Source organism: Ornithodoros turicata, chromosome 4 (genome assembly GCF_037126465.1).
Source record: "Ornithodoros turicata isolate Travis chromosome 4, ASM3712646v1, whole genome shotgun sequence".
Classification (NCBI taxonomy): domain Eukaryota; kingdom Metazoa; phylum Arthropoda; class Arachnida; order Ixodida; family Argasidae; genus Ornithodoros; species Ornithodoros turicata.
In genome coordinates this window covers 74,648,361-74,671,156 of record NC_088204.1, presented here as the reverse complement: position 1 = coordinate 74,671,156, position 22,796 = coordinate 74,648,361, and the positions used below count along the sequence as shown (strand labels likewise).

General features: G+C 47.5%; 1 protein-coding gene across 1 annotated transcript; it reads right to left on the bottom strand.

Annotated features, from left to right (window-relative positions):
- Nucleotides 1–9,792: 9,792 nt before the first annotated feature.
- Nucleotides 9,793–22,606, bottom strand: LOC135391873 (small ribosomal subunit protein uS2). The gene is made up of 6 exons (XM_064622387.1): nt 22,506–22,606; nt 22,016–22,179; nt 17,725–17,924; nt 15,836–16,129; nt 13,907–14,026; nt 9,793–10,003 (listed from the first exon to the last, which is right to left on the bottom strand). Exons 2-6 carry the CDS (start codon nt 22,146–22,148, stop codon nt 9,851–9,853), a joined length of 900 nt encoding a protein of 299 aa, XP_064478457.1. The 5' UTR covers nt 22,149–22,179; nt 22,506–22,606; the 3' UTR covers nt 9,793–9,850.
- Between the last annotated feature and the right edge of the window lie 190 nt (nt 22,607–22,796).

Here is a 22,796-nt window from a genome sequence, read left to right as displayed (position 1 = left end):
GCGAATCCCTCGTAAGGTTCTTCTTCTTCCTCCTCCGCAGGACACTTCGTCGTCGTCTATAGGGTCCTTCGTTTCGCACCGCAACTCGACTTCGGAGCTTTATGTGTAGACAAGGCAATGGTCTACACCCTAAAAAATGATCATTTGCAGTCTTTTGGGGGATTAAATGCACTGCCCAAAACGTTAGTTCCTTGGGACTAAACGACTGTCACATAGTGGTGACTGTATTTTACGCTCCGTTCTAACAGTCCCAGCTACTTAATTCGTGTCCAAGAATGAAAATACTTCGAAGGAACATCCATGGGTAAAACGTCCATGGGCAAGTCATGAGCGAATGCCAAACCATCCTCGAAGCATCATCCATGGGCAAGCCATGAGGGAATGCCAAAGCATCCTCGAAGAATCATCCAGGGGCAAGTCATGAGTCATGAGTGAATGCCGAAGCATTCTCGAAGCAATATTCATGCGTAAAACGTCCATGGGCAAGTCACGAGGGAATGCCGAAGCATCATCCATGGGTAAAACGTCCATGGACAAGTCATGAAGGAATGCCGAAGCATCCTCGAATGGGTAAAATCCTCATCCATGGGTAATCCAATCCTCATCCATGGGTAAAACGTCCATGGGCAAGTCATGAGGGAATGCCGAAGCATTCTCGAAGCATCATCCACGGGCAAGTCACGAGAGAATGCCAAAGCATCCTCGAAGCATTATCCATGGATAAAACGTCCATGGGCAAGTCATGAGGGAATGCCGAAGCATTCTCGAAGCAACATCCATGGGTAAAACGTCCATGAGCAAGTCATGAGGGAATGCCAAAACATCCTCGAAGCATCATCCATCAGTAAAACTCCATAGGCAAGTCATGAGGGAATGCCGAAGCATTCTCGAAGCAACATCCATGGTCAAGACATGAGGGAATGCCGAAGTATTCTTGAAGCAACATCCATGGATAAAACGTCCATGGGCAAGTCATGAGGGAATGCCGAAGCATTCTCGAAGCATCATCCATGGGCAAGTCATGAGGGAATGCCGAAGCATTTTCGAAGCAACATCCATGGGTAAAACGTCCATGGGCAAGTCATGAAGGAATGCCGAAGCATCCTCGAAGCATCATCCATGGGTAAAACGTCCATGGGCAAGTCATAAGGGAATGCCGAAGCATCATCCATGGGAAAAACGTCCATGGGCATGTCATGAGGGAATGCCCAAGCATCATCCATGGGTAAAACGTCCATGGGAAAGTGATGAGGGAATGCCGAAGCATCATCCATGGGTAAACCGTCCATGGGCAAGTCATGAGGGAATGCCGAAGCATCCTGGAAGCATCATCCATGGGTAAAACGTCCACAGGCAAGTCATGAGGGAATCCCGAAGCATCATCCATGGGTAAAACGTCCATAGGAAAGTCATGAGGGAATCCCGAAGCATCATCCATGGGTAAAACGCCCATAGGCAAGTCATGAGGGAATGCCAAAGCATCATCCATGGGTAAAACATCAATGGACAAGTCATGAGGGAATGCCGAAGCATCCTCGAAGCATCATCCATGGGTAAAACGTCCATAGGCAAGTCATGAGGGAATGCCGAAGCATCATCCATGGGTAAAACGTCCATGGGCAAGTCATGAGGGAATGCCGAAGCATCATCCATGGGTAAAACGTCCATGGGCAAAACGTCCATGGGCAAGTCATCAAGGAATGCCGAAGCATCCTCGAAGCATCATCCATGGGTAAAACGTCCATGGGCAAGTCATGAGGGAATGCCGAAGCATCATCCATGGGTAAAACGTCCATGGGAAAGTCATGAGGGAATGCCGAAGCATCATCCATGGGTAAAACGTCCATGGGCAAGTCATGAAGGAATGCCGAAGCATCCTCGAAGCATCATCCATGGGTAAAACGTCCATGGGAAAGAGATGAGGGAATGCCGAAGCATCATCCATGGGTAAAACGTCCATGGGCAAGTCATGAGGGAATGCCGAAGCATCATCCATGGGTAAAACGTCCATGGGAAAGTGATGAGGGAATGCCAAAGCATCATCCATGGGTAAAACGTCCATGGGCAAGTCATGAGGGAATGCCGAAGCATCGTCGAAGCATCATCCATGGGTAAAACGTCCATAGCAAGTCATGAGGAAATGCCGAAGCATCATCCATGGGTAAAACATCCATGGACAAGTCATGAAGGAATGCGAAGCATCATCCATGGGGAAAACGTCCATGGGAAAGAGATGAGGCAATGCCGAAGCATCATCCATGGGTAAAACGTCCATGGGCAAGTCATGAGGGAATGCCGAAGCATTCTCGAAGCAACATCCATGGGTAAAACGTCCATGGGGAAGTCATGAAGGAATGCCGAAGCATCCTCGAAGCATCATCCATGGGTAAAACGTCCATGGGAAAGTCATGAGGGAATGCCGAAGCATCATCCATGGGTAAAACGTCCATGGGCAAGTTATGAGGGAATGCCGAAGCATCCTGGAAGCATCATCCATGGGTAAAACGTTCATAGGCAAGTCATGAGGGAATGCCAAAGCATCATCCATGGGTAAAACGTCCATGGGCAAGTCATCAAGGAATGCCGAAGCATCCTCGAAGCATCATCCATGGGTAAAACGTCCATGGGCAAGCCATGAGGGAATGCCGAAGCATCATCCATGGGTAAAACGTCCATGGGAAAGTCATGAGGGAATGCCGAAGCATCATCCATGGGTAAAACGTCCATGGGAAAGTCATGAGGGAATGCCGAAGCATCATCCATGGGTAAAACGTCCATGGGCAAGTCATGAAGGAATGCCGAAGCATCCTCGAAGCATCAACCATGGGGAAAACGTCCATGGGAAAGAGATGAGGGAATGCCGAAGCATCATCCATGGGTAAAACGTCCATGGGCAAGTCATGAGGGAATGCCGAAGCATCATCCATGGGTAAAACGTCCATGGGAAAGTCATGAGGGAATGCCGAAGCATCATCCATGGGTAAAACGTCCATGGGCAAGTCATGAAGGAATGCCGAAGCATCCTCGAAGCATCATCCATGGGTAAAACGTCCATGGGAAAGAGATGAGGGAATGCCGAAGCATCATCCATGGGTAAAACGTCCATGGGCAAGTCATGAGGGAATGCCGAAGCATCATCCATGGGTAAAACGTCCATGGGAAAGTGATGAGGGAATGCCAAAGCATCATCCATGGGTAAAACGTCCATGGGCAAGTCATGAGGGAATGCCGAAGCATCGTCGAAGCATCATCCATGGGTAAAACGTCCATAGCAAGTCATGAGGAAATGCCGAAGCATCATCCATGGGTAAAACATCCATGGACAAGTCATGAAGGAATGCGAAGCATCATCCATGGGGAAAACGTCCATGGGAAAGAGATGAGGCAATGCCGAAGCATCATCCATGGGTAAAACGTCCATGGGCAAGTCATGAGGGAATGCCGAAGCATTCTCGAAGCAACATCCATGGGTAAAACGTCCATGGGGAAGTCATGAAGGAATGCCGAAGCATCCTCGAAGCATCATCCATGGGTAAAACGTCCATGGGAAAGTCATGAGGGAATGCCGAAGCATCATCCATGGGTAAAACGTCCATGGGCAAGTTATGAGGGAATGCCGAAGCATCCTGGAAGCATCATCCATGGGTAAAACGTTCATAGGCAAGTCATGAGGGAATGCCAAAGCATCATCCATGGGTAAAACGTCCATGGGCAAGTCATCAAGGAATGCCGAAGCATCCTCGAAGCATCATCCATGGGTAAAACGTCCATGGGCAAGCCATGAGGGAATGCCGAAGCATCATCCATGGGTAAAACGTCCATGGGAAAGTCATGAGGGAATGCCGAAGCATCATCCATGGGTAAAACGTCCATGGGAAAGTCATGAGGGAATGCCGAAGCATCATCCATGGGTAAAACGTCCATGGGCAAGTCATGAAGGAATGCCGAAGCATCCTCGAAGCATCAACCATGGGGAAAACGTCCATGGGAAAGAGATGAGGGAATGCCGAAGCATCATCCATGGGTAAAACGTCCATGGGCAAGTCATGAGGGAATGCCGAAGCATCATCCATGGGGAAAACGTCCATGGGAAAGAGATGAGGGAATGCCGAAGCATCATCCATGGGTAAAACGTCCATAGGCAAGTCATGAGGGAATGGCGAAGCATCATCCATGGGTAAAATGTCCATGGGCAAGTCATGAGGGAATGCCGAAGCATCATCCATGGGTAAAACGTCCATGGGCAAAACGTCCATGGGCAAGTCATCAAGGAATGCCGAAGCATCCTCGAAGCATCATCCATGGGTAAAACGTCCATGGGCAAGTCATGAGGGAATGCCGAAGCATCATCCATGGGTAAAACGTCCATGGGCAAGTCATGAGGGAATGCCGAAGCATCATCCATGGGTAAAACGTCCATGGGCAAGTCATGAAGGAATGCCGAAGCATCATCCATGGGTAAAACGTCCATGGGCAAGTCATGAGGGAATGCCGAAGCATCATCCATGGGGAAAACGTCCATGGGAAAGAGATGAGGGAATGCCGAAGCATCATCCATGGGTAAAACGTCCATAGGCAAGTCATGAGGGAATGCCGAAGCATCATCCATGGGTAAAACGTCCATGGGCAAGTCATCAAGGAATGCCGAAGCATCCTCGAAGCATCATCCATGGGTAAAACGTCCATGGGCAAGTCATGAGGGAATGCCGAAGCATCATCCATGGGTAAAACGTCCATGGGCAAGTCATGAGGGAATGCCGAAGCATCATCCATGAGTAAAACGTCCATAGGCAAGTCATGAGGGAATCCCGAAGCATCATCCATGGGTAAAACGTCCATAGGCAAGTCATGAGGGAATGCCGAAGCATCATCCATGGGTAAAACGTCCATGGGCAAGTCATGAGGGAATGCCGAAGCATCATGCATGGGTAAAACGTCCATGGGCAAAACGTCCATGGGCAAGTCATCAAGGAATGCCGAAGCATCCTCGAAGCATCATCCATGGGTAAAACGTCCATGGGCAAGTCATGAGGGAATGCCGAAGCATCATCCATGGGTAAAACGTCCATGGGAAAGTCATGAGGGAATGCCGAAGCATCATCCATGGGTAAAACGTCCATGGGCAAGTCATGAAGGAATGCCGAAGCATCCTCGAAGCATCATCCATGGGTAAAACGTCCATGGGAAAGAGATGAGGGAATGCCGAAGCATCATCCATGGGTAAAACGTCCATGGGCAAGTCATGAGGGAATGCCGAAGCATCATCCATGGGTAAAACGTCCATGGGAAAGTGATGAGGGAATGCCAAAGCATCATCCATGGGTAAAACGTCCATGGGCAAGTCATGAGGGAATGCCGAAGCATCGTCGAAGCATCATCCATGGGTAAAACGTCCATAGCAAGTCATGAGGAAATGCCGAAGCATCATCCATGGGTAAAACATCCATGGACAAGTCATGAAGGAATGCGAAGCATCATCCATGGGGAAAACGTCCATGGGAAAGAGATGAGGCAATGCCGAAGCATCATCCATGGGTAAAACGTCCATAGGCAAGTCATGAGGGAATGCCGAAGCATCATCCATGGGTAAAACGTCCATGGGCAAGTCATGAGGGAATGCCGAAGCATCATCCATGGGTAAAACGTCCATGGGCAAAACGTCCATGGGCAAGTCATCAAGGAATGCCGAAGCATCCTCGAAGCATCATCCATGGGTAAAACGTCCATGGGCAAGTCATGAGGGAATGCCGAAGCATCATCCATGGGTAAAACGTCCATGGGAAAGTCATGAGGGAATGCCGAAGCATCATCCATGGGTAAAACGTCCATGGGCAAGTCATGAAGGAATGCCGAAGCATCCTCGAAGCATCATCCATGGGTAAAACGTCCATGGGAAAGAGATGAGGGAATGCCGAAGCATCATCCATGGGTAAAACGTCCATGGGCAAGTCATGAGGGAATGCCGAAGCATCATCCATGGGTAAAACGTCCATGGGAAAGTGATGAGGGAATGCCAAAGCATCATCCATGGGTAAAACGTCCATGGGCAAGTCATGAGGGAATGCCAAAGCATCATCCATGGGTAAAATGTCCATGGGCAAGTCATGAGGGAATGCCGAAGCATCATCCATGGGTAAAACGTCCGTGGGCAAAACGTCCATGGGCAAGTCATCAAGGAATGCCGAAGCATCCTCGAAGCATCATCCATGGGTAAAACGTCCATGGGCAAGTCATGAGGGAATGCCGAAGCATCATCCATGGGTAAAACGTCCATGGGAAAGTCATGAGGGAATGCCGAAGCATCATCCATGGGTAAAACGTCCATGGGCAAGTCATGAAGGAATGCCGAAGCATCATCCATGGGTAAAACGTCCATGGGCAAGTCATGAGGGAATGCCGAAGCATCATCCATGGGGAAAACGTCCATGGGAAAGAGATGAGGGAATGCCGAAGCATCATCCATGGGTAAAACGTCCATAGGCAAGTCATGAGGGAATGCCGAAGCATCATCCATGGGTAAAACGTCCATGGGCAAGTCATCAAGGAATGCCGAAGCATCCTCGAAGCATCATCCATGGGTAAAACGTCCATGGGCAAGTCATGAGGGAATGCCGAAGCATCATCCATGGGTAAAACGTCCATGGGCAAGTCATGAGGGAATGCCGAAGCATCATCCATGGGTAAAACGTCCATAGGCAAGTCATGAGGGAATCCCGAAGCATCATCCATGGGTAAAACGTCCATGGGCAAGTCATGAGGGAATGCCGAAGCATCATCCATGGGTAAAACATCAATGGACAAGTCATGAGGGAATGCCGAAGCATCCTTGAAGCATCATCCATGGGTAAAACGTCCATAGGCAAGTCATGAGGGAATGCCAAAGCATCATCCATGGGTAAAACGTCCATGGGCAAGTCATGAGGGAATGCCGAAGCATCATCCATGGGTAAAACGTCCATGGGAAAGTCATGAGGGAATGCCGAAGCATCATCCATGGGTAAAACGTCCATGGGCAAGTCATGAAGGAATGCTGAAGCATCCTCGAAGCATCATCCATGGCGAAAACGTCAATGGGAAAGAGATGAGGGAATGCCGAAGCATCATTCATGTGTAAAACGTCCATGGGCAAGTCATGAGGGAATGCCGAAGCATCATCCATGGGTAAAACGTCCATGGGAAAGTCATGAGGGAATGGCGAAGCATCATCCATGGGTAAAACGTCCATGGGCAAGTCATGAAGGAATGCCGAAGCATCCTCGAAGCATCATCCATGGGGAAAACGTCCATGGGAAAGAGATGAGGGAATGCCGAAGCATCATCCATGGGTAAAACGTCCATGGGAAAGTGATGAGGGAATGCCGAAGCATCTATGGGTCAAACGTCCATGGGAAAGTGATGAGGGAATGCCGAAGCATCATCCATGGGTAAAACGTCCATGGGCAAGTCATGAAGGAATGCCGAAGCATCCTCGAAGCATCATCCATGGGGAAAACGTCCATAGGAAAGAGATGAGGGAATGCCGAAGCATCATCCATGGGTAAACGTCCATGGGCAAGTCATGAGGGAATGCCGAAGCATCATCCATGGGTAAAACGTCCATGGGAAAGTGATGAGGGAATGCCGAAGCATCATCTATGGGTAAAACGTCCATGGGCAAGTCATGAGGGAATGCCGAAGCATCCTCGAAGCATCATCCATGGGTAAAACGTCCATGGGCAAGTCATGAGGAAATGCTGAAGCATCATCCATGGGTAAAACGTCCATGGGAAAGTGATGAGGGAATGCCGAAGCATCATCCATGGGTAAAACGTCCATGGGAAAGTGATGAGGGAATGGCGAAGCATCATCCATGGGTAAAACGTCCATGGGCAAGTCATGAAGGAATTCCGAAGCATCATCCATGGGTAAAATGTCCATGGGCAAGTCATGAAGGAATTCCGAAGCATCATCCATGGGTAAAACGTCCACGGGCAAGTCATGAAGGAATGCCGAAGCATCCTCGAAGCATCATCCATGGGTAAAACGTCCATGGGCAAGTCATGAGGGAATGCAGAAGCATCATCCATGGGTAAAACGTCCATGGGAAAGTGATGAGGGAATGCCGAATCATCTTCCATGGGTAAAACGTCCATGGACAAGTCATGAAGGAATTTCGAAGCATCATCCATGGGTAAAACGTCCATGGGAAAGTCATGAGGGAATGCCGAAGCATCCTCGAAGCATCATCCATGGGTAAAACGTCCATGGGCAAGTCATGAGGGAATGCCGAAGCATCATCCATGGTTAAAACGTCCATGGGAAAGTGATGAGGGATGCCGAAGCATCATCCATGGGTAAAACGTCCATGGGCAAGTCATGAGGGAATGCCGAAGCATCATCCATGGGTGAAACGTCCATGGGAAAGTGATGAGGGAATGCCAAAGTATCATCCATGGGTAAAACGTCCATGGGAAAGTGATGAGAGAATGTCGAAGCATCATCCATGGGTAAAACGTCCATGGGAAAGTGATGAGGGAATGCCGAAGCATCATCCATGGGTAAAACGTCCATGGGCAAGTCATGAGGGAATGCCGAAGCATCATCCATGGGTAAAACGTCCATGGGAAAGTGATGAGGGGAATGCCCAAGCATCATCCATGGGTAAAACGTCCATGGGAAAGTGATGAGGGAATGCCGAAGCATCATCCATGGGTAAAACGTCCATGGGCAAGTCATGAAGGAATGCCGAAGCATCATCCATGGGCAAGTCATGAGGGAATGTCGAAGCATCATCCATGGGTAAAACGTCCATGGGAAAGTGATGAGGGAATGCCGAAGCATCTTCCATGGGTAAAACGTCCATGGGAAAGTGATGAGGGAATGGCGAAGCGTCATCCATGGGTAAAATGTCCATGGGAAAGTGATGAGGGAATGCCGAAGCATCATCCGTGGGTAGAACGTCCATGGGCAAGTCATGAAGGAATTCCGAAGCATCATCCATGGGCAAGTCATGAAGGAATGCCGAAGCATCATCCATGGGTAAAACGTCCATGGGCAAGTCATGAGGGAATGCCGAAGCATCTTCCATGGGTAAAACGTCCATGGACAAGTCATGAAGGAATGTCGAAGCATCATCCATGGGTAAAACGTCCATGGACAAGTCATGAAGGAATGTCGAAGCATCATCCATGGGTAAAACGTCCATGGGAAAGTCATGAGGGAATGCCGAAGCATCCTTGAAGCATAATCCATAGGCAAATCATGAAGAAACTTCGAAATCATCCACCGGTAACTGTAATCAGGAAAGTGCAAAATTGTCCTCTAAGTGCCAAGCAGGAACTGCAGTCATCCATGGGCAAACCATCAGGGAACTACTTCGAAGTATGACCCATTGATAATCCACAAAAACCCGTATCTGCTTTTTTTGGCCTCTCTGCCGAGTTTTCTCAGGGGGAGATGTCATAGGTGCTTTGAAAAAAAAAATCCTTAGCAGACTCTTCTGTCTACACTCCAACGAGTAGAGGATGGTTTCAAGGCGTACTAAGTATAGCACTACCATAGTACTTGGTGACCTGGCAATACGAGATCTAATGGACAGTTTCCCACAAGAGACTCCACGGTTTCAGAGTAGGCAATGGTGCTTCGGCCAGTCAGGACAAACTTTGAACGTAAGATTTAAAGCTGTGTACTACGGCACATATTCGATGAATTAGGATTCCATACATCAGGAAAGCCCAGTTGAGATATACTAACAGTAAAGAGCTGGCAGGAGCACATTAACCTCGTGGTGAAGAGACAAGAAGACAGGGCACAGGAAGTTTTCAACAGAGGATTGCTCAGTGCGTTTTATTCGCCTGCTCTTCCTTGCTGCTTAGGAGGCCCACGAGTTATCTGTAGCTGCACCCCATTCGGTGGTCGGTCCCACGGTGGCAGTGCCAGTGGAGGCCCAGTCGTCAGTTGCTGGGGCTGGTGCCGGAGCTGGGGCGGGTGCCGACTGGAACGGAATCTCTGCAGCGGTCGACCACTGCAAGGGTAGCAAAAGACGAATACAATCAAACACACCTGCACCCCAGAAAAAAAATGCTCAAAACAGATACAGTATCTGGTAGAGTGCTTTCTCCCAGACTGTATGCAGTCCAACCTCGTCACAGCGAAACGAGATATAACAAAATAACTGACGTCCCCCCATTAGGCTGGAATAGGTAACGATGTATTTTTTTAAAATCCCACCAGAATGAACGTTCTTAACCGGGCAACGCGACAATGAAAGAGAAGTTCCCAAAAGAGCATTTACTCCATGCCTAACATGTGCCGAAAGGTAAATTAAACAAGCAAAGGCGGTGCTTTCATTGCCTCTGTCCCAAAACAATCTTTTGTCAGCAAGGCAAAAGATCGTCGTCTGCAGTGATCGCAACTGATCGAGAATGCGTTGCCACTTCCCCGCGCCACATGTCATCGGCTACCTTGCGCCCGTGTACCAGATAAGGAAGATGCGGTAGAGGGAGACGTATCCCTCTGATGCATGCAAAAACTGCATACTGCAGTTCTCTGCGCGAGTGCGAATGATGCACAGAACCCTGTGTTTTTGGGTTTGATGATAGGAACGTGTTGTCTTCCCTTTACAGACAACATGAACGAGCCGAGGAGGCGACAGAGGTCGTTACCCCGTGACGCGAGAGCACACCAGTCATGCTTCTCCTCCTTTTGAGGTGGAGGAACAGCCTCACCACAATTCCAGTACATTATGTTGCACAATGCAGGCAATGACCCTCTCCCTTTGGTGGTGGTGGTGGAGGAGATACGATCGAAGTGGATTACATGGCCTGGGACTTTATCTCTGTTTTGACCTCTTTAACCTACCTCCTAAAATTCTAGATGAAATAAGTATCTAAAAAGTTTATTTTAGAAACATTTATTTTACTGAAAAAGAAGCTTTCGGACGGAGTCAGTCCTTAATCAGGTGTGATACATTGAACACTTTGTAGAGATATTTATACTAATGTACATCAGAGAAAGGGGACAAAGAGGGTGGTGAGGAGGAAATACATATTCTTATTAGAGTGGACCGAGGGCGCGAAAAAGAAATTACAAAAGAAGGTGATGTACAGTAGGAGTGTTACCGGAGAGAAAAACCGTTGAATATTTTTTTAATATGAATTTTTTTGAATATATATATATTTTTACTAATGCCACACAAACATGTCAATAGCCGTTTATTGAAAATTATGATGATTTTTTGGCGCAAAAAATGACTAAACAGCAAACAGCAGCAAAAAAAAAGGAAGGATGCCACCAGTCTGATTTGAACCCACATTCTCCAGTGGCCGTGGGGGGAGCTACCGGGGCGAACCACGACGACATGATGATTGGAAGATAGAAATTTGAATTTTGAACGCGCAGAGGCGGACGTACGACTACTGTAGCAGACGACAGCAACGGCTCGTATGAAAACGCGTAGAACGATGATTATAATCAACTTTAGAAAAAGCCATCTCCCGTGGGATATCCACCGCTTGTACAAAAATACTACGCTAAGCTGAAGTACAAAGTATTGCAGAAATTGAGGAAGCAATAACCGGGCCGATGAGTGGCGCCACCACAGCTTCCAAATGTGGCGCAGCGAAGGGGTGCCTATGACATGGTCGTTATACAGTTGAACCTCTATATAACGAATATGTAAATGCTGGCTCTTTGTTTCGTTAAATCGAGATATTCGTTAAATGGAACACGCCAAGTTAAACAAAGATGGCCGCCGCACTACCAGCGCCGCGCGTACCGCAAAACGTCATTTGTCATAAAACAGGTACTAAGGTAAGAAGGGCACAAAATATCAAGCTTTATTCATTACATAACGCTAGGTAATGCGTAATTTGTGCACAATATCGTTCTGAGCATTCATAACCTTCGTAACTCCGGATGACCTCGACTGCTTTCTCCTACGCGATCGCGTATCGAAGTTTCTTGGTTGGTTCACTTGCACTCATGATGTCCGGAAAGAACAACCGTATACCGCCGAAAAGAACGAGAAACGGGTACATGTCACGTAAACGTCTGCGCCGATGGAACCTTGAACGGCAGCGGCATCATGCCCATTTTACCACCGTCAGCATCAGCGGCGCGAACCGCAACATACTCTCGTCTTCATCAACACAAGCAAATTAGACTTCGCGAGATGTCAGCAATGCGTGTTTTCTTGTCCGAAAACAGGTGCGAAGAGACCCTCGCGCCGGTTTCGAAACAGCGTCGGCACAACGATTACCGGCGGCGGAGACGCACATGTCGGCACGCTCGTGCCTACAGCACGTGACAACCGAAGTAACCAACGAAAACTCACGTAAGGACAACAGAGAGGGAAGGTTTCTCCTCCTTTTCTTCGTGGTGAAGGGGAAAGACACGCGCAGAAGAGCCCAGAGATTTCGTTAAATAGGGGTGACCAAACGAATGTATTTCGTTAAATCGAATGCAAAAATACATTGGCGTCTATAGGGATGCGTTCGTGCAACGGAAATTTTTCGTTAAACAGAGGATTTCGTTAAATCGACGTTCGTTATTGAGAGGTTCAACTGTAATCCAGTAGGTCGTGGCGCAAACGCGATCTCGAAGTGGCAGGTGGGACATTTTGTCATTACGACGCATCCATCGGTCATCTTGACGTGAAACTCCTCATTACATAAGCCTCACAATCAGAGCGCATTGCAAAATAGCGTACACTTCTTCCTATGTAGCTTCTTAGCTTACAGCTAAGAAGCTCCTACGGTATTTTCTCGATTACAGTTAAACCTCCGTATAGCGAACTCTCCATGCAGCGAATTTCTCTATTTAGCGAACTTTTTCTAATTCTCTTACATCTGTCCCATTGACGCCCATGTATTTGGGTTTTCCGTACAGCGAAGTGATTTTGTCCACGTTCTCTATGTTACGAAGCCCCATGCGCGCAGAACCCTGCTTCGATTCTCGGAAATAGTGTGACTGCCGATCTTGCTGGAATTCAGGGTGTCCGGGGTGCATCATATCCAGGTCACTCCTTGCGTTTGAGACACCAGCACAAAGAAGAGATAGGGAGAGGAGGACGTCGAGGGTTCGGTGACCACACAACCGTCGTTCGACGAATGAGATGAAGGAGTTTCCTCCTCTCCCACCCCTCGACAGTTGTCGCTTGTTGCATCCTGTCGGGTGAAGTCGACACCATGGCAAACGTGTTGAAGCGAAAATCGTTGTCGGTAGACACCAAGATGCAAATTATCAATGCCATTGCCAACGGTGAAAAGAAGGATGTGGCTGATTCGGAATCCCGGTGAATTCTTTATCAACGATATTGAAATCCAAGAAAACGTCCGCGCAGCCGTTGCAGCGGGGGCCAGCACCACGAGGAAGAGACTGAAAGTTCTGCATTATGACGACTTCGACAAGGCAACGTTCACGTGGTTTATGGAAATGTTGTCGTCACGTGTTCCACTCACCGGCATTATCGTGCAACGCCAGGCTGTCAACTTTGCACACATGCTTGGTTGCGACGATACGCGGCATCGAACCAGGATCAGGAGGGAGCTTTGGCAAGCTATGAACAGTGTGTTGCACCGACGTTTTTCAAGACTGTGCAAAATCAAGTATCGGACTATTTCCATGCCAAATAAATAGCTTGTTTCTCTACCGTAATCTTGGTTTTCGTGCGTTATATGCCCGCGGCTTTCAGGCAACTAAATTCCAGTGATGACCACCAAAATTTCGCTAATGTTCTCTATAACGAAGTTCTCCATATAGCGAAGTTTTGCGGTATGTTTACCGACTTCGTTACATAGAGGTTTAACTGTACAGGGCCAGGAAGCAACCCACGATACCGAACAAACAAGAACGCTCAGAGAGAGTCGACCACATCAAGGTGTCCCGGACAGCAAGCCACAACATTGTAATGCAGAGGACAACTTACATCAGCAACTTCAGGCTGCACAGCAGCAGTGTCTCCAACTCCCCACTGGTCAGGTGGGAACTCCGGAGCCTCCTTGATGCTCCTCTCGGGTACAACCTGTGTCTGCTCCTCCTTCTCAGCCTGTGAAACAGATATTGCACGGTTACTAATGACACCAATCATACTCATAATGCGTATCAGAGTTCGAAGTAACTTGTTACTGTAACTAAGTTCTTTCTTTGGTAACTTGTAACTTAACTCTGTTCTTTTGTGCCGTGGTAACTTTCAGAGGAACTCGTTCCTTTTTCAGGTAGCTTTGCCAAATAAACTTAAACTAAGTTCCAGGCTACTTTTACAGTAAACCCCCGATAACTCGAAGTCGTAAAAACCGGAAAAAATTGCAAGATAAGCGGGGTTTCGAGTTAAGCGAACAGCGAAAATTACGTTGCTACGATGTTACCACAATGCGCTGGTATGAAACGTAAAAAAAAAAAAAAAAAAAGCGTTCCTACAGTAATAGGGCTCGTAAACAATTCCGAAGCCATTTATTTTTTGAGTGAATAACTCCATAATAGCAATCTGCTTGGCATTTGCGTCTGAACAAGAAAGCATCTTCAAGCACTTCAACGCAACGCATGAGATGCTCCTCCCGGCACGTCACTACCGCGGCCACTCTCGACGATTTCTGTGTCACTCAGTTCACCGCTACTGGAACATCGCCGTCGTAAAGCGCATAGTCCTCTATGTTGAAGTCCTAAGTAACTCTCCCCAAAACATGCGAGGCGCATCACGTCGTTACACAATTAATCACAGCCACTGAAGTGGTCTGCTGGCTCCGGTACTGCAGCAGAAGACCAGAAACCCGCATGAATGAAACAGTTCATGCTACTGGCTTGATGAACTTGCTACCAGGCCTTTGATAAGTGCCACCTTCCGCTCCAAAGTCAGGGACTTTCATGCGCGTTGTTCAGCCATCATGGCACCGCGAAGAACAAAACGAAGAGATGTTCAGACGAATGCAGAGGAGGAGGAGGAGGAGGAGGAGTGACGTTGGGTGGAAAGGGGAGTGCTGTCTGCCTGCCACAGCTAGCGGCGCGTGAGTCACTAGGACTGAAAGGCTTTGGCCTTGACCTAGCCTGGGGGACCGAAGAATGCACGTTATCAGCCGTAGGTACGCAGACCTACCGGTGATGGGATTTCGAGATATCCGTACTCGAGCAAAAAAAAGCTTCGACTTAAAAGGGCCCAAATATATAGGAAGCATTGGGACATGGATCGGGACGCAAAAAATATTCGAGATAACCGATATTTCGAGATAAGCGAGTTCGAGTTTACGAGGGTTTACTGTAATTCGCTTTTCACACCAAGGCCATATATTTTCTTGCTTTTCACTCCGGTTCTTTCATGGCATTTTATGCCATAAAGCGTGATATTCATTCAATGACAGTATTCTATTCAGGAAGTAGGAACCGCTGGCATTGATATGAAGCTGGACCATTGTGCGCCCACATGGAGTAAGATGCAAAGTGTTCGAACTGTTGGACATAAACGAAAACCATCTGAGCCTGTTGCACTCGTGCACAGGCTACTCAAGGTCTAACTCGACTGCTCACGCGCACTGCAGCTGTGTGCTGCTATTCAGTGTCCGAAGTAACTTGGAAGTAACTTGTTCTTTTTTTTAAGTCACTCCGTAACTGCGAGTTACATTTCAGGCTGAAGAACTTCGTTATTAACTTAGTTACATTTTTCACAAGGTAACTTAACTTGTAACAAGTTCTTTTTGACGGGTAACCTCTCGATTTATGGTAATAAATAAGGAAACACTACCACCAGTGATAAGAACACACTTCTCGACGGAGCAGTATGTGCCAAACATTCAGTTCTAGTCCCCCGAGCGAAGTACTTCCCCAACGCCTATAGCAACGGGCAACACAAAAACGTTGTCCTCACCTCTTCTGGATCGCGGTAGAAGAAAAGATCCACCATGGTGTCCCAGGGAATCTCGCGGATGATGGACCCACGCATGCGGAGCACCTCTCGCGTCAGCATCCACCACATGAGACCGATGGAGTGCTGTGCCTTGTTGTTGCAAGGGATGGCGACATCCACATAGCGCAGGCATGCGTCCGTGTTGCAGAAGGCAATCACGGGAATGTTGACGTACGACGCCTCCGTCACTGGCTGGTGGTCCTCTCGGGGGTCGCACACCACAAGGAGACGCGGCTCGCGGAATGCCGCTTGGATCTGCCAAGGATAAATGAAATGGTGAGCGGGACGCTCTCTACTTCGATGCTCCTTTCGTGCCAGGCACGGATAGTGGGGTTCGCAAAAGCTTGCACGTGCTACAAATGATATGAGAATGAAAGGGCAGATAACTGGGCCCATAAAGACAAGCATGACAGCAGTTTTGCCCAACAATGTGTTCACAGCAGCATTTTAGGATCAAGTGCCATGTGGCAAACAAACAAACAAAAAACACCAATGTGACATTCGGTGCGTCAAGTAGGCACCCCACAGTGCGAGTGTTTCAGACGCCATCCACTTAACGCGACACAAGCGCCACTCGCGCACCCGGTAGTGCGAGACACCCGACCTGCTTTTCGCGCTTCATTTGGGCGCATGGAAGCAGACGACAAGCGCATGGGTGCTTGAGATTTTCCTTGATGCACCGGCAAGGATGGCCTCCGAAACGTGGGCTTGGAAGTAAAATACGGGCTTACTGTGTTGTCCGATGCGCCCTTTTTGAGAAACTATAATGCTTTTGGAACTGTTATCGTGCTTTTCTATTGGTGGACAAGCTCCACACGGATATTGGTGGTTGCTCGCGAAAAATGCAGTGCGTTCTTCCAGCCATCTTCAGCCGTTCTGCAGCCATCTTCACAGTAAACAGTTCTTATGACGCGTGTCAAATTCCCATCTGTTCCAACACATTCGCTGTCACAAGAAAAAGACTTCACAATCGCAGTCGTCTCTTAACGTTACTATAGGTTCGAACTAAGCAAACATGTCAACCGACTACTGAGCAGACCATCGAAACTGCCACGAGCGAGAGAGCAGTGTAGCGCACCAAAGTTGCTTTTCGCTGTTTAGTGGCCACTCCTGGTGTGTCATGCTCCCGATTTGAGTGCGCCAAAAGAGGGGCGCCTACTTAACACACCCAACGCGCTTGAATGTGACAATATGGCAACCAACGTGCCAAACAAAATGGCCACCCCCAGATTCTCGCAATAAGCAAAAACTTGGGCGTAACGAGGCCACAATATTAAGCGCAACAATGCAGAGATTGAACCATAGGGGTGGTATGCAAACAATTACTGATGAAATCAGACCATTTATTTGCCAATGTAGCTCATGATTGCGCATCATTTCTTCCAATGTCCACGCAGTGTTGCACTTTCTACTGCTGCCCACAAGCCAGGACAAGTCGACACAATCCAACAGAAAGCAAACAGACAGGAAAAAAACCTTAATGGGGTCGTCCACGTCTAGAAACCCATCTATAAAACCGATACCGCTACGGTCGGCATCAGACAACCATCTACTCTGCCAATTTCTTCATCAAAAAAAGAAAAGCTCAGATACTAAATATACAAATTTTAAAGATAATTTTTTATCAACTTTTAAAGTTGCAAAAAACCCAACCTTAGGGCACAAGAGACGATGCCTGCCACGCGACCGCTCCGCTGTCATGACGACACGGGAGAGATGTTGCCAACGCACCCCTGGTGTGCCCCATCACAAAGCTCAATTTGATCGACGCAACACTACCCACCCCCAGATACGTCTGGCCACACTGGCCCGAATTATCCGAGCCGACGGATGTGATTCGCCGCAATTACCTGGTTGGTGAAGGTACCGGGGGTGAAACGACCCGCAATGGGTGTGGCCCCGGTGAAGCTGGCAAACTTGAGAACGGCACGTTGTCCGTAGGGACGAGAGGAGATGGCACACACTTCCGCCGGGTTCTCGATGGCCACAATGGCACGCGCGGCGAGGAGGAGCTTCTCCCAGGTCTTCTTCAGGTCGATCAGATAAACGCCTGCGACCAAATAGAGACAGCCAGACATATGCTCAATCTGATCGCAAAAACTGTTACGCCACTACACGGTAGTGCAAAAATTTTGCGAAACAAGGAGAACACCGGGAAAAAAAAATTCTGTACAAGATGCTCGAAAAGCGAAATTTTTTAGGTTTCATTTGTGTCTTTTTTTTTCTTTCTTTTCTTTCAATGCTGCGTTAGGTCCGCAAAGCAACTGTGGCAATGAGACTGGCACGGCTATGCATACAGACATGGAAAGGTGAAGAGGAGGATAGCAGGAAGGCGTGGGGCTATTATGCTCCCTGGGTGCACTTCAGGGGAGCAGACGCTTGTCTGGAAAGTCTGCTGGAAATCCCCAGGGAAAACCTCGGGATCCCACTGGCTCCAAGTCTTCAGCCCGACCTTGGGTACCACAGAGCAGATGCTTCTACTGCTGCCATGCTGCTGGACTGACCCCATTGCGATACGCACTGTTCAAATTGCAAACAGTTCTTGTTTTTTTTTAACTCTACTGGGCTACCTTGTGGCTCAGGACAAGGTACTCACTGATTTTTGGACCAAAAGTCGAGGGTCTTGCAAGGAACTTTTTGGGGGCTCAGCCGTCATTTTGTCAGTGATGTCAAACACAGTTTATGACCAGGGCCCATTCACAAATGTGACTGAGGACTCCTGAAAGTTACACCCCTGTCGCGCGACAAACTCAACGGCACTGCGGGAGCGAACGACAGTCGCACCTAATGTCATTCGCAAATGATGTCACTGTCGATAATTAAGACACCAGGGCCGAACATATGAAGTGTTTTTATTTCTTTTTCTCAAATTAGCGAGACAGATTATTTCTCAAAATTGTTGAGTTTTCGACAGCTTAGTTGGCTAAGTATCACGACAAGTAAGGAGGCCATCTGTACCACACTTTGCAACAAGGCAAATGGGAACGAGTGCAGTTCTCTGAAAAACAGTGTTAAGCCTTCCTTTCTTCTTGTTAAAAGTTATCAAATGCACGATAAGACACTGGATTTGTTACTGGTGTGGATACTGGATAAGAACTAGACTTGATTCGTCTCTGATTACTTCAAACGGTTTGTCATTAGGTACGTTTGTTTTGAAAGAAAAGTGCTGCACCAGTTCTGAAGCACACACGAGGTGTAGACACACTGAACCAGTTGCACCGACTCAACACCACCGGCTCCTAAAAACAACGAGGAAGTGCTGACCTTGTCGTCTGATACAGAGAGCTTTCTTGTGTGCGGCAACATGGCGGGTGTTGCAGCCTGTTTTCTTCCATTTACTCGTGCTTTGTTTGTATTAAAGGGACCATGAAAGGATATTTGGCAAGCCGAGGGCCATTTTCAATTTGTTCCTTGAAGTATGAGGTTGAAAATAATTCAAACAGCAAAAATACTGTAAATGTATTTTTATTCGCGATGTATTAATTTTCGCAAATTTTGCGACCGCTAAAAAATCGCGAAAATTTGTACTCGCAAACGCAGTTCGATGTATTTATCCCGCGAAAAGAATCAGCCCCGGAATTGCAAAATTAAATATTAGTGAGCTTCCAAATGACTGAATGCGAGATTCGCGAAAATTAATAATGAACTTTCCTTAAAGGGGCCGTAAACAGGTATACAAGGCACGCATTTCTCTGCAACTTAGGCAGTGAAAGCTCCTTGCAGGTACCAGCGCTCAAAACCAAGAGGCACTTCCATACGGGTGAAATATTCGCCATATTCTTTCGTTTTTTAGCTCTGCCCTGTGCTCTAACAATACGTCATTTTGACGTGGCGCTTTCCTCACCAATTACGATCAAGGGTTCCACGTCTGATTCTATTACACTTGCGGAAACGGACTAGATGAACGCGAGTCTTATTCTATTCAAAATTTAAACAGTTACAACCTCAAACTGGAAAAGCAATGCGTTCAATTGAGGTATCACACAAGTTTTCTGTGCAGTAGCACGCAGCACACCGCAAGTGTGAATGAATATCCGGCACTACGGTTCCGGAACCTTGGGTAGGTGCACGAAGGGTCGTCTTCGAATGGTTTCTGACGACTGGGCTGCCATACTTTGCTTTGAGCCACAGGGCATCGCGTCAGGAGCTTGCGCGGCACAGTGGCATTAATAGTGGTACGAATTAGCTTGTTGGCCATGTCACGTCGTGACCGGGAGGTACCCGGGTTCGAATCGCGTCATACGATAGCAGCCCGATGTCATCACGTTGAATTTCGGAACCACGGAGCGCAAAATGTGGTTCCACACAAACAAACGCAGCATTCTGCCTCACATCTGATAATGAGGCCTGTTTATTGGCTGGTAATTTGAAACATCATGTTCAGGCTTTGTAAGCCCTGAGTTATGCACACAAAGCAAAAGATACCAGATTACTTCCAGAGCTGTGAAAGTGCTGCCACATTCAGCACTGATTTGCATTAAATGTATTTTGTGAACAACTGAAGCTCGAAAATAAAGTTGCAATTGATTAATCAATCTTACTGGCCAGTGCAACATTTTTAGGGGTCATTTTCAACGAGACTTGAGGCAGGTTCGACAAGTCAAACTAAGATTGGGGATAATGGGCGTTTGAGTTATCAAGAGTTCACGCGTCGCGAATAAAAATATTGCGAAAGAAAATGTCGCTGTCAAGTAGTCTCTTGGGAGCTCCCGCGTACGGAACGACAGTGTCGTTTGTTGTCCAATCCAAAACCAAGCACCCACTTGGTCCCGCGGGGCGTGTGCTCCCGGCCGTCCACAATGGACTGATTGGACTGGATGTTGATGACGAGCCCGCTTCAAAAGGATGTAGGTCATGCCGCACTGCTTTTTTTTTCTTGGTAAAAAAAGTTTCTTGGTAACTGCTCTCACAGTGCACTGAATGCGGTTAAAAGTAAATGTGTTCATGATCGTGAGGGCCGTTTCTGGCGGAGTACACCGAATTCGCAAAAATCCACTACACTGTACCTTTAACAACTCGTAAGCGGATATGGTGGGCTTCCCGTTCCTTAGGGCGCCCTCTTCTAGAAGCACGAACGGTCACAATGATGCCCGAATAATTGTTTCCGCATAGGGAAGGTTCCGCTTTGAACACAGTTGATAAATATAGCAGTAGTGACCGCATTTCCACACACGTTGTTCATCGGGATCACATCGTTCTAACTTTTGGAGACGATACCAGTTTTGCGACACAGATGGAGAACTGGAGACAGAGGTGTACGAAAGAGTCGGGTGACATGCGTACATATTTATAGTGCACTTCTGGGTTAACTGTGCAGACAAGAAGCAAAATGGATATTTAAAAAGAAGCACATATCTATCTTGCTCGATGTCACAAGTAAGTAATCCCCATCTTGAATGTCACGCTCGCGGTTATCACCCAGGCCACATTGTGCAAGAAAATCGAGAACTAGTGCAGGACTAGGTCAGCACTTCCCCAAAAAGAACGGGGATGTGCAGGTGCAGTGCATGACAAATATAACGCAAGAGCATTGCAATCCTAGCACTAGTTAGGAGGTGCAGGTAAAAAGAACATAGCTCTTGTTGTTTTTGCTGCCCCTCTACTGTGAGAGGGAAAAGCAAATGAGTTCCCCAAACTCATTTGCACGTAAGAACATTTGGTTTCAGCGTGTCACACAAACCCAATGCCATTCACTGGGAATGACATTCAACCCGCTGGGTTGCAGGGGTATGAAAGGTCATAGGACAGAAAGAATAGAGGGTGCTATTCATTCCTTGCTGCTGATTCCTATTGCAAAGAGTGCCAACTCTTGTGGTTTCGAAACTGTAGTTCTGACTCTGGGTAAGTGCAACTTGCACGAGCAGCTTCGTGAGAAAAAAAAAAGATGTAGTTCTGTAGCCGGGCTTATGGCTTTTTTATACTTAGCCTAACCTCACTAAAGTGAGGTGATTCAGTTCACTTTCAAATTCCACGGTACTTTAGCGTTTCGAGGGCCAGTGGGAACGATACGAGGACAACAGTAGTGTTCGAAAGCAACTTTTGCGAATGCTTAGCAACACCGATTATTAGTGATAAGATTACAACAAAAACCCCCAACATTCTGCTGTCATACGGCATGCGTTTCTGGAACCGTCCGCTTACCGTCGCTTCGTCTCTTGAAGCAATACTGCTGCATCTGGAAGTCCAGCTGAGCTGTTCCAATGTGCGTTTTAGCGGTGAGAAATCGCCGCACATCATCGTCTTTGAGTCCCAAAACGCTTAAACCTCCCGACATCGTGGTACAGTCCTTGAGTTACGGCGGACACCTGACAAAGAACACAGAAAAAGCTGCATATAGAATCAATATTGCACATCAGGACTACTCCAACATCGTGATGATTTAAAATTAATAACAATTCATAAACAGTGGACAAACGAGGTACAGAAGAAAATAAATAATCGAGAATGTTATACAACCACGTGTTGTCACTGTACACATTAAAATCGGCCGTTCGCCCGTTATTTCGCGTATTATCACACAAATTAAGAGGCTAGTCTGTACCCCTACGTTTTATATAAACCATCAGGTGATTTTTAAGTGGACCAAAGAAGTTTTTGGAGGTTATTTCGCTAAGATTGAGCAGACACTTACGTTAACAGATGCCACTTGGGATAAGTTCACGTTGAAAAGGACTAACCGGAACTGCTACGGGGACTGGGAAATCTTGGGCGGGCGACCTTATACTCGTATCGCATCGACGTGAGGCAAATAAAATTGTATAACAATTTCAAATGACAAATAATGTGCACCAGTTAAATTTATTCGGAATATCACATTCACTATTTGCAGCTTCAATAAGCATTTGGGTAAGCTTCTTTTCCAACACCTTGTTTGAAACTAGCATAGCACTGCGTAAGGTATAAGGACAACTCTGCAAACCGG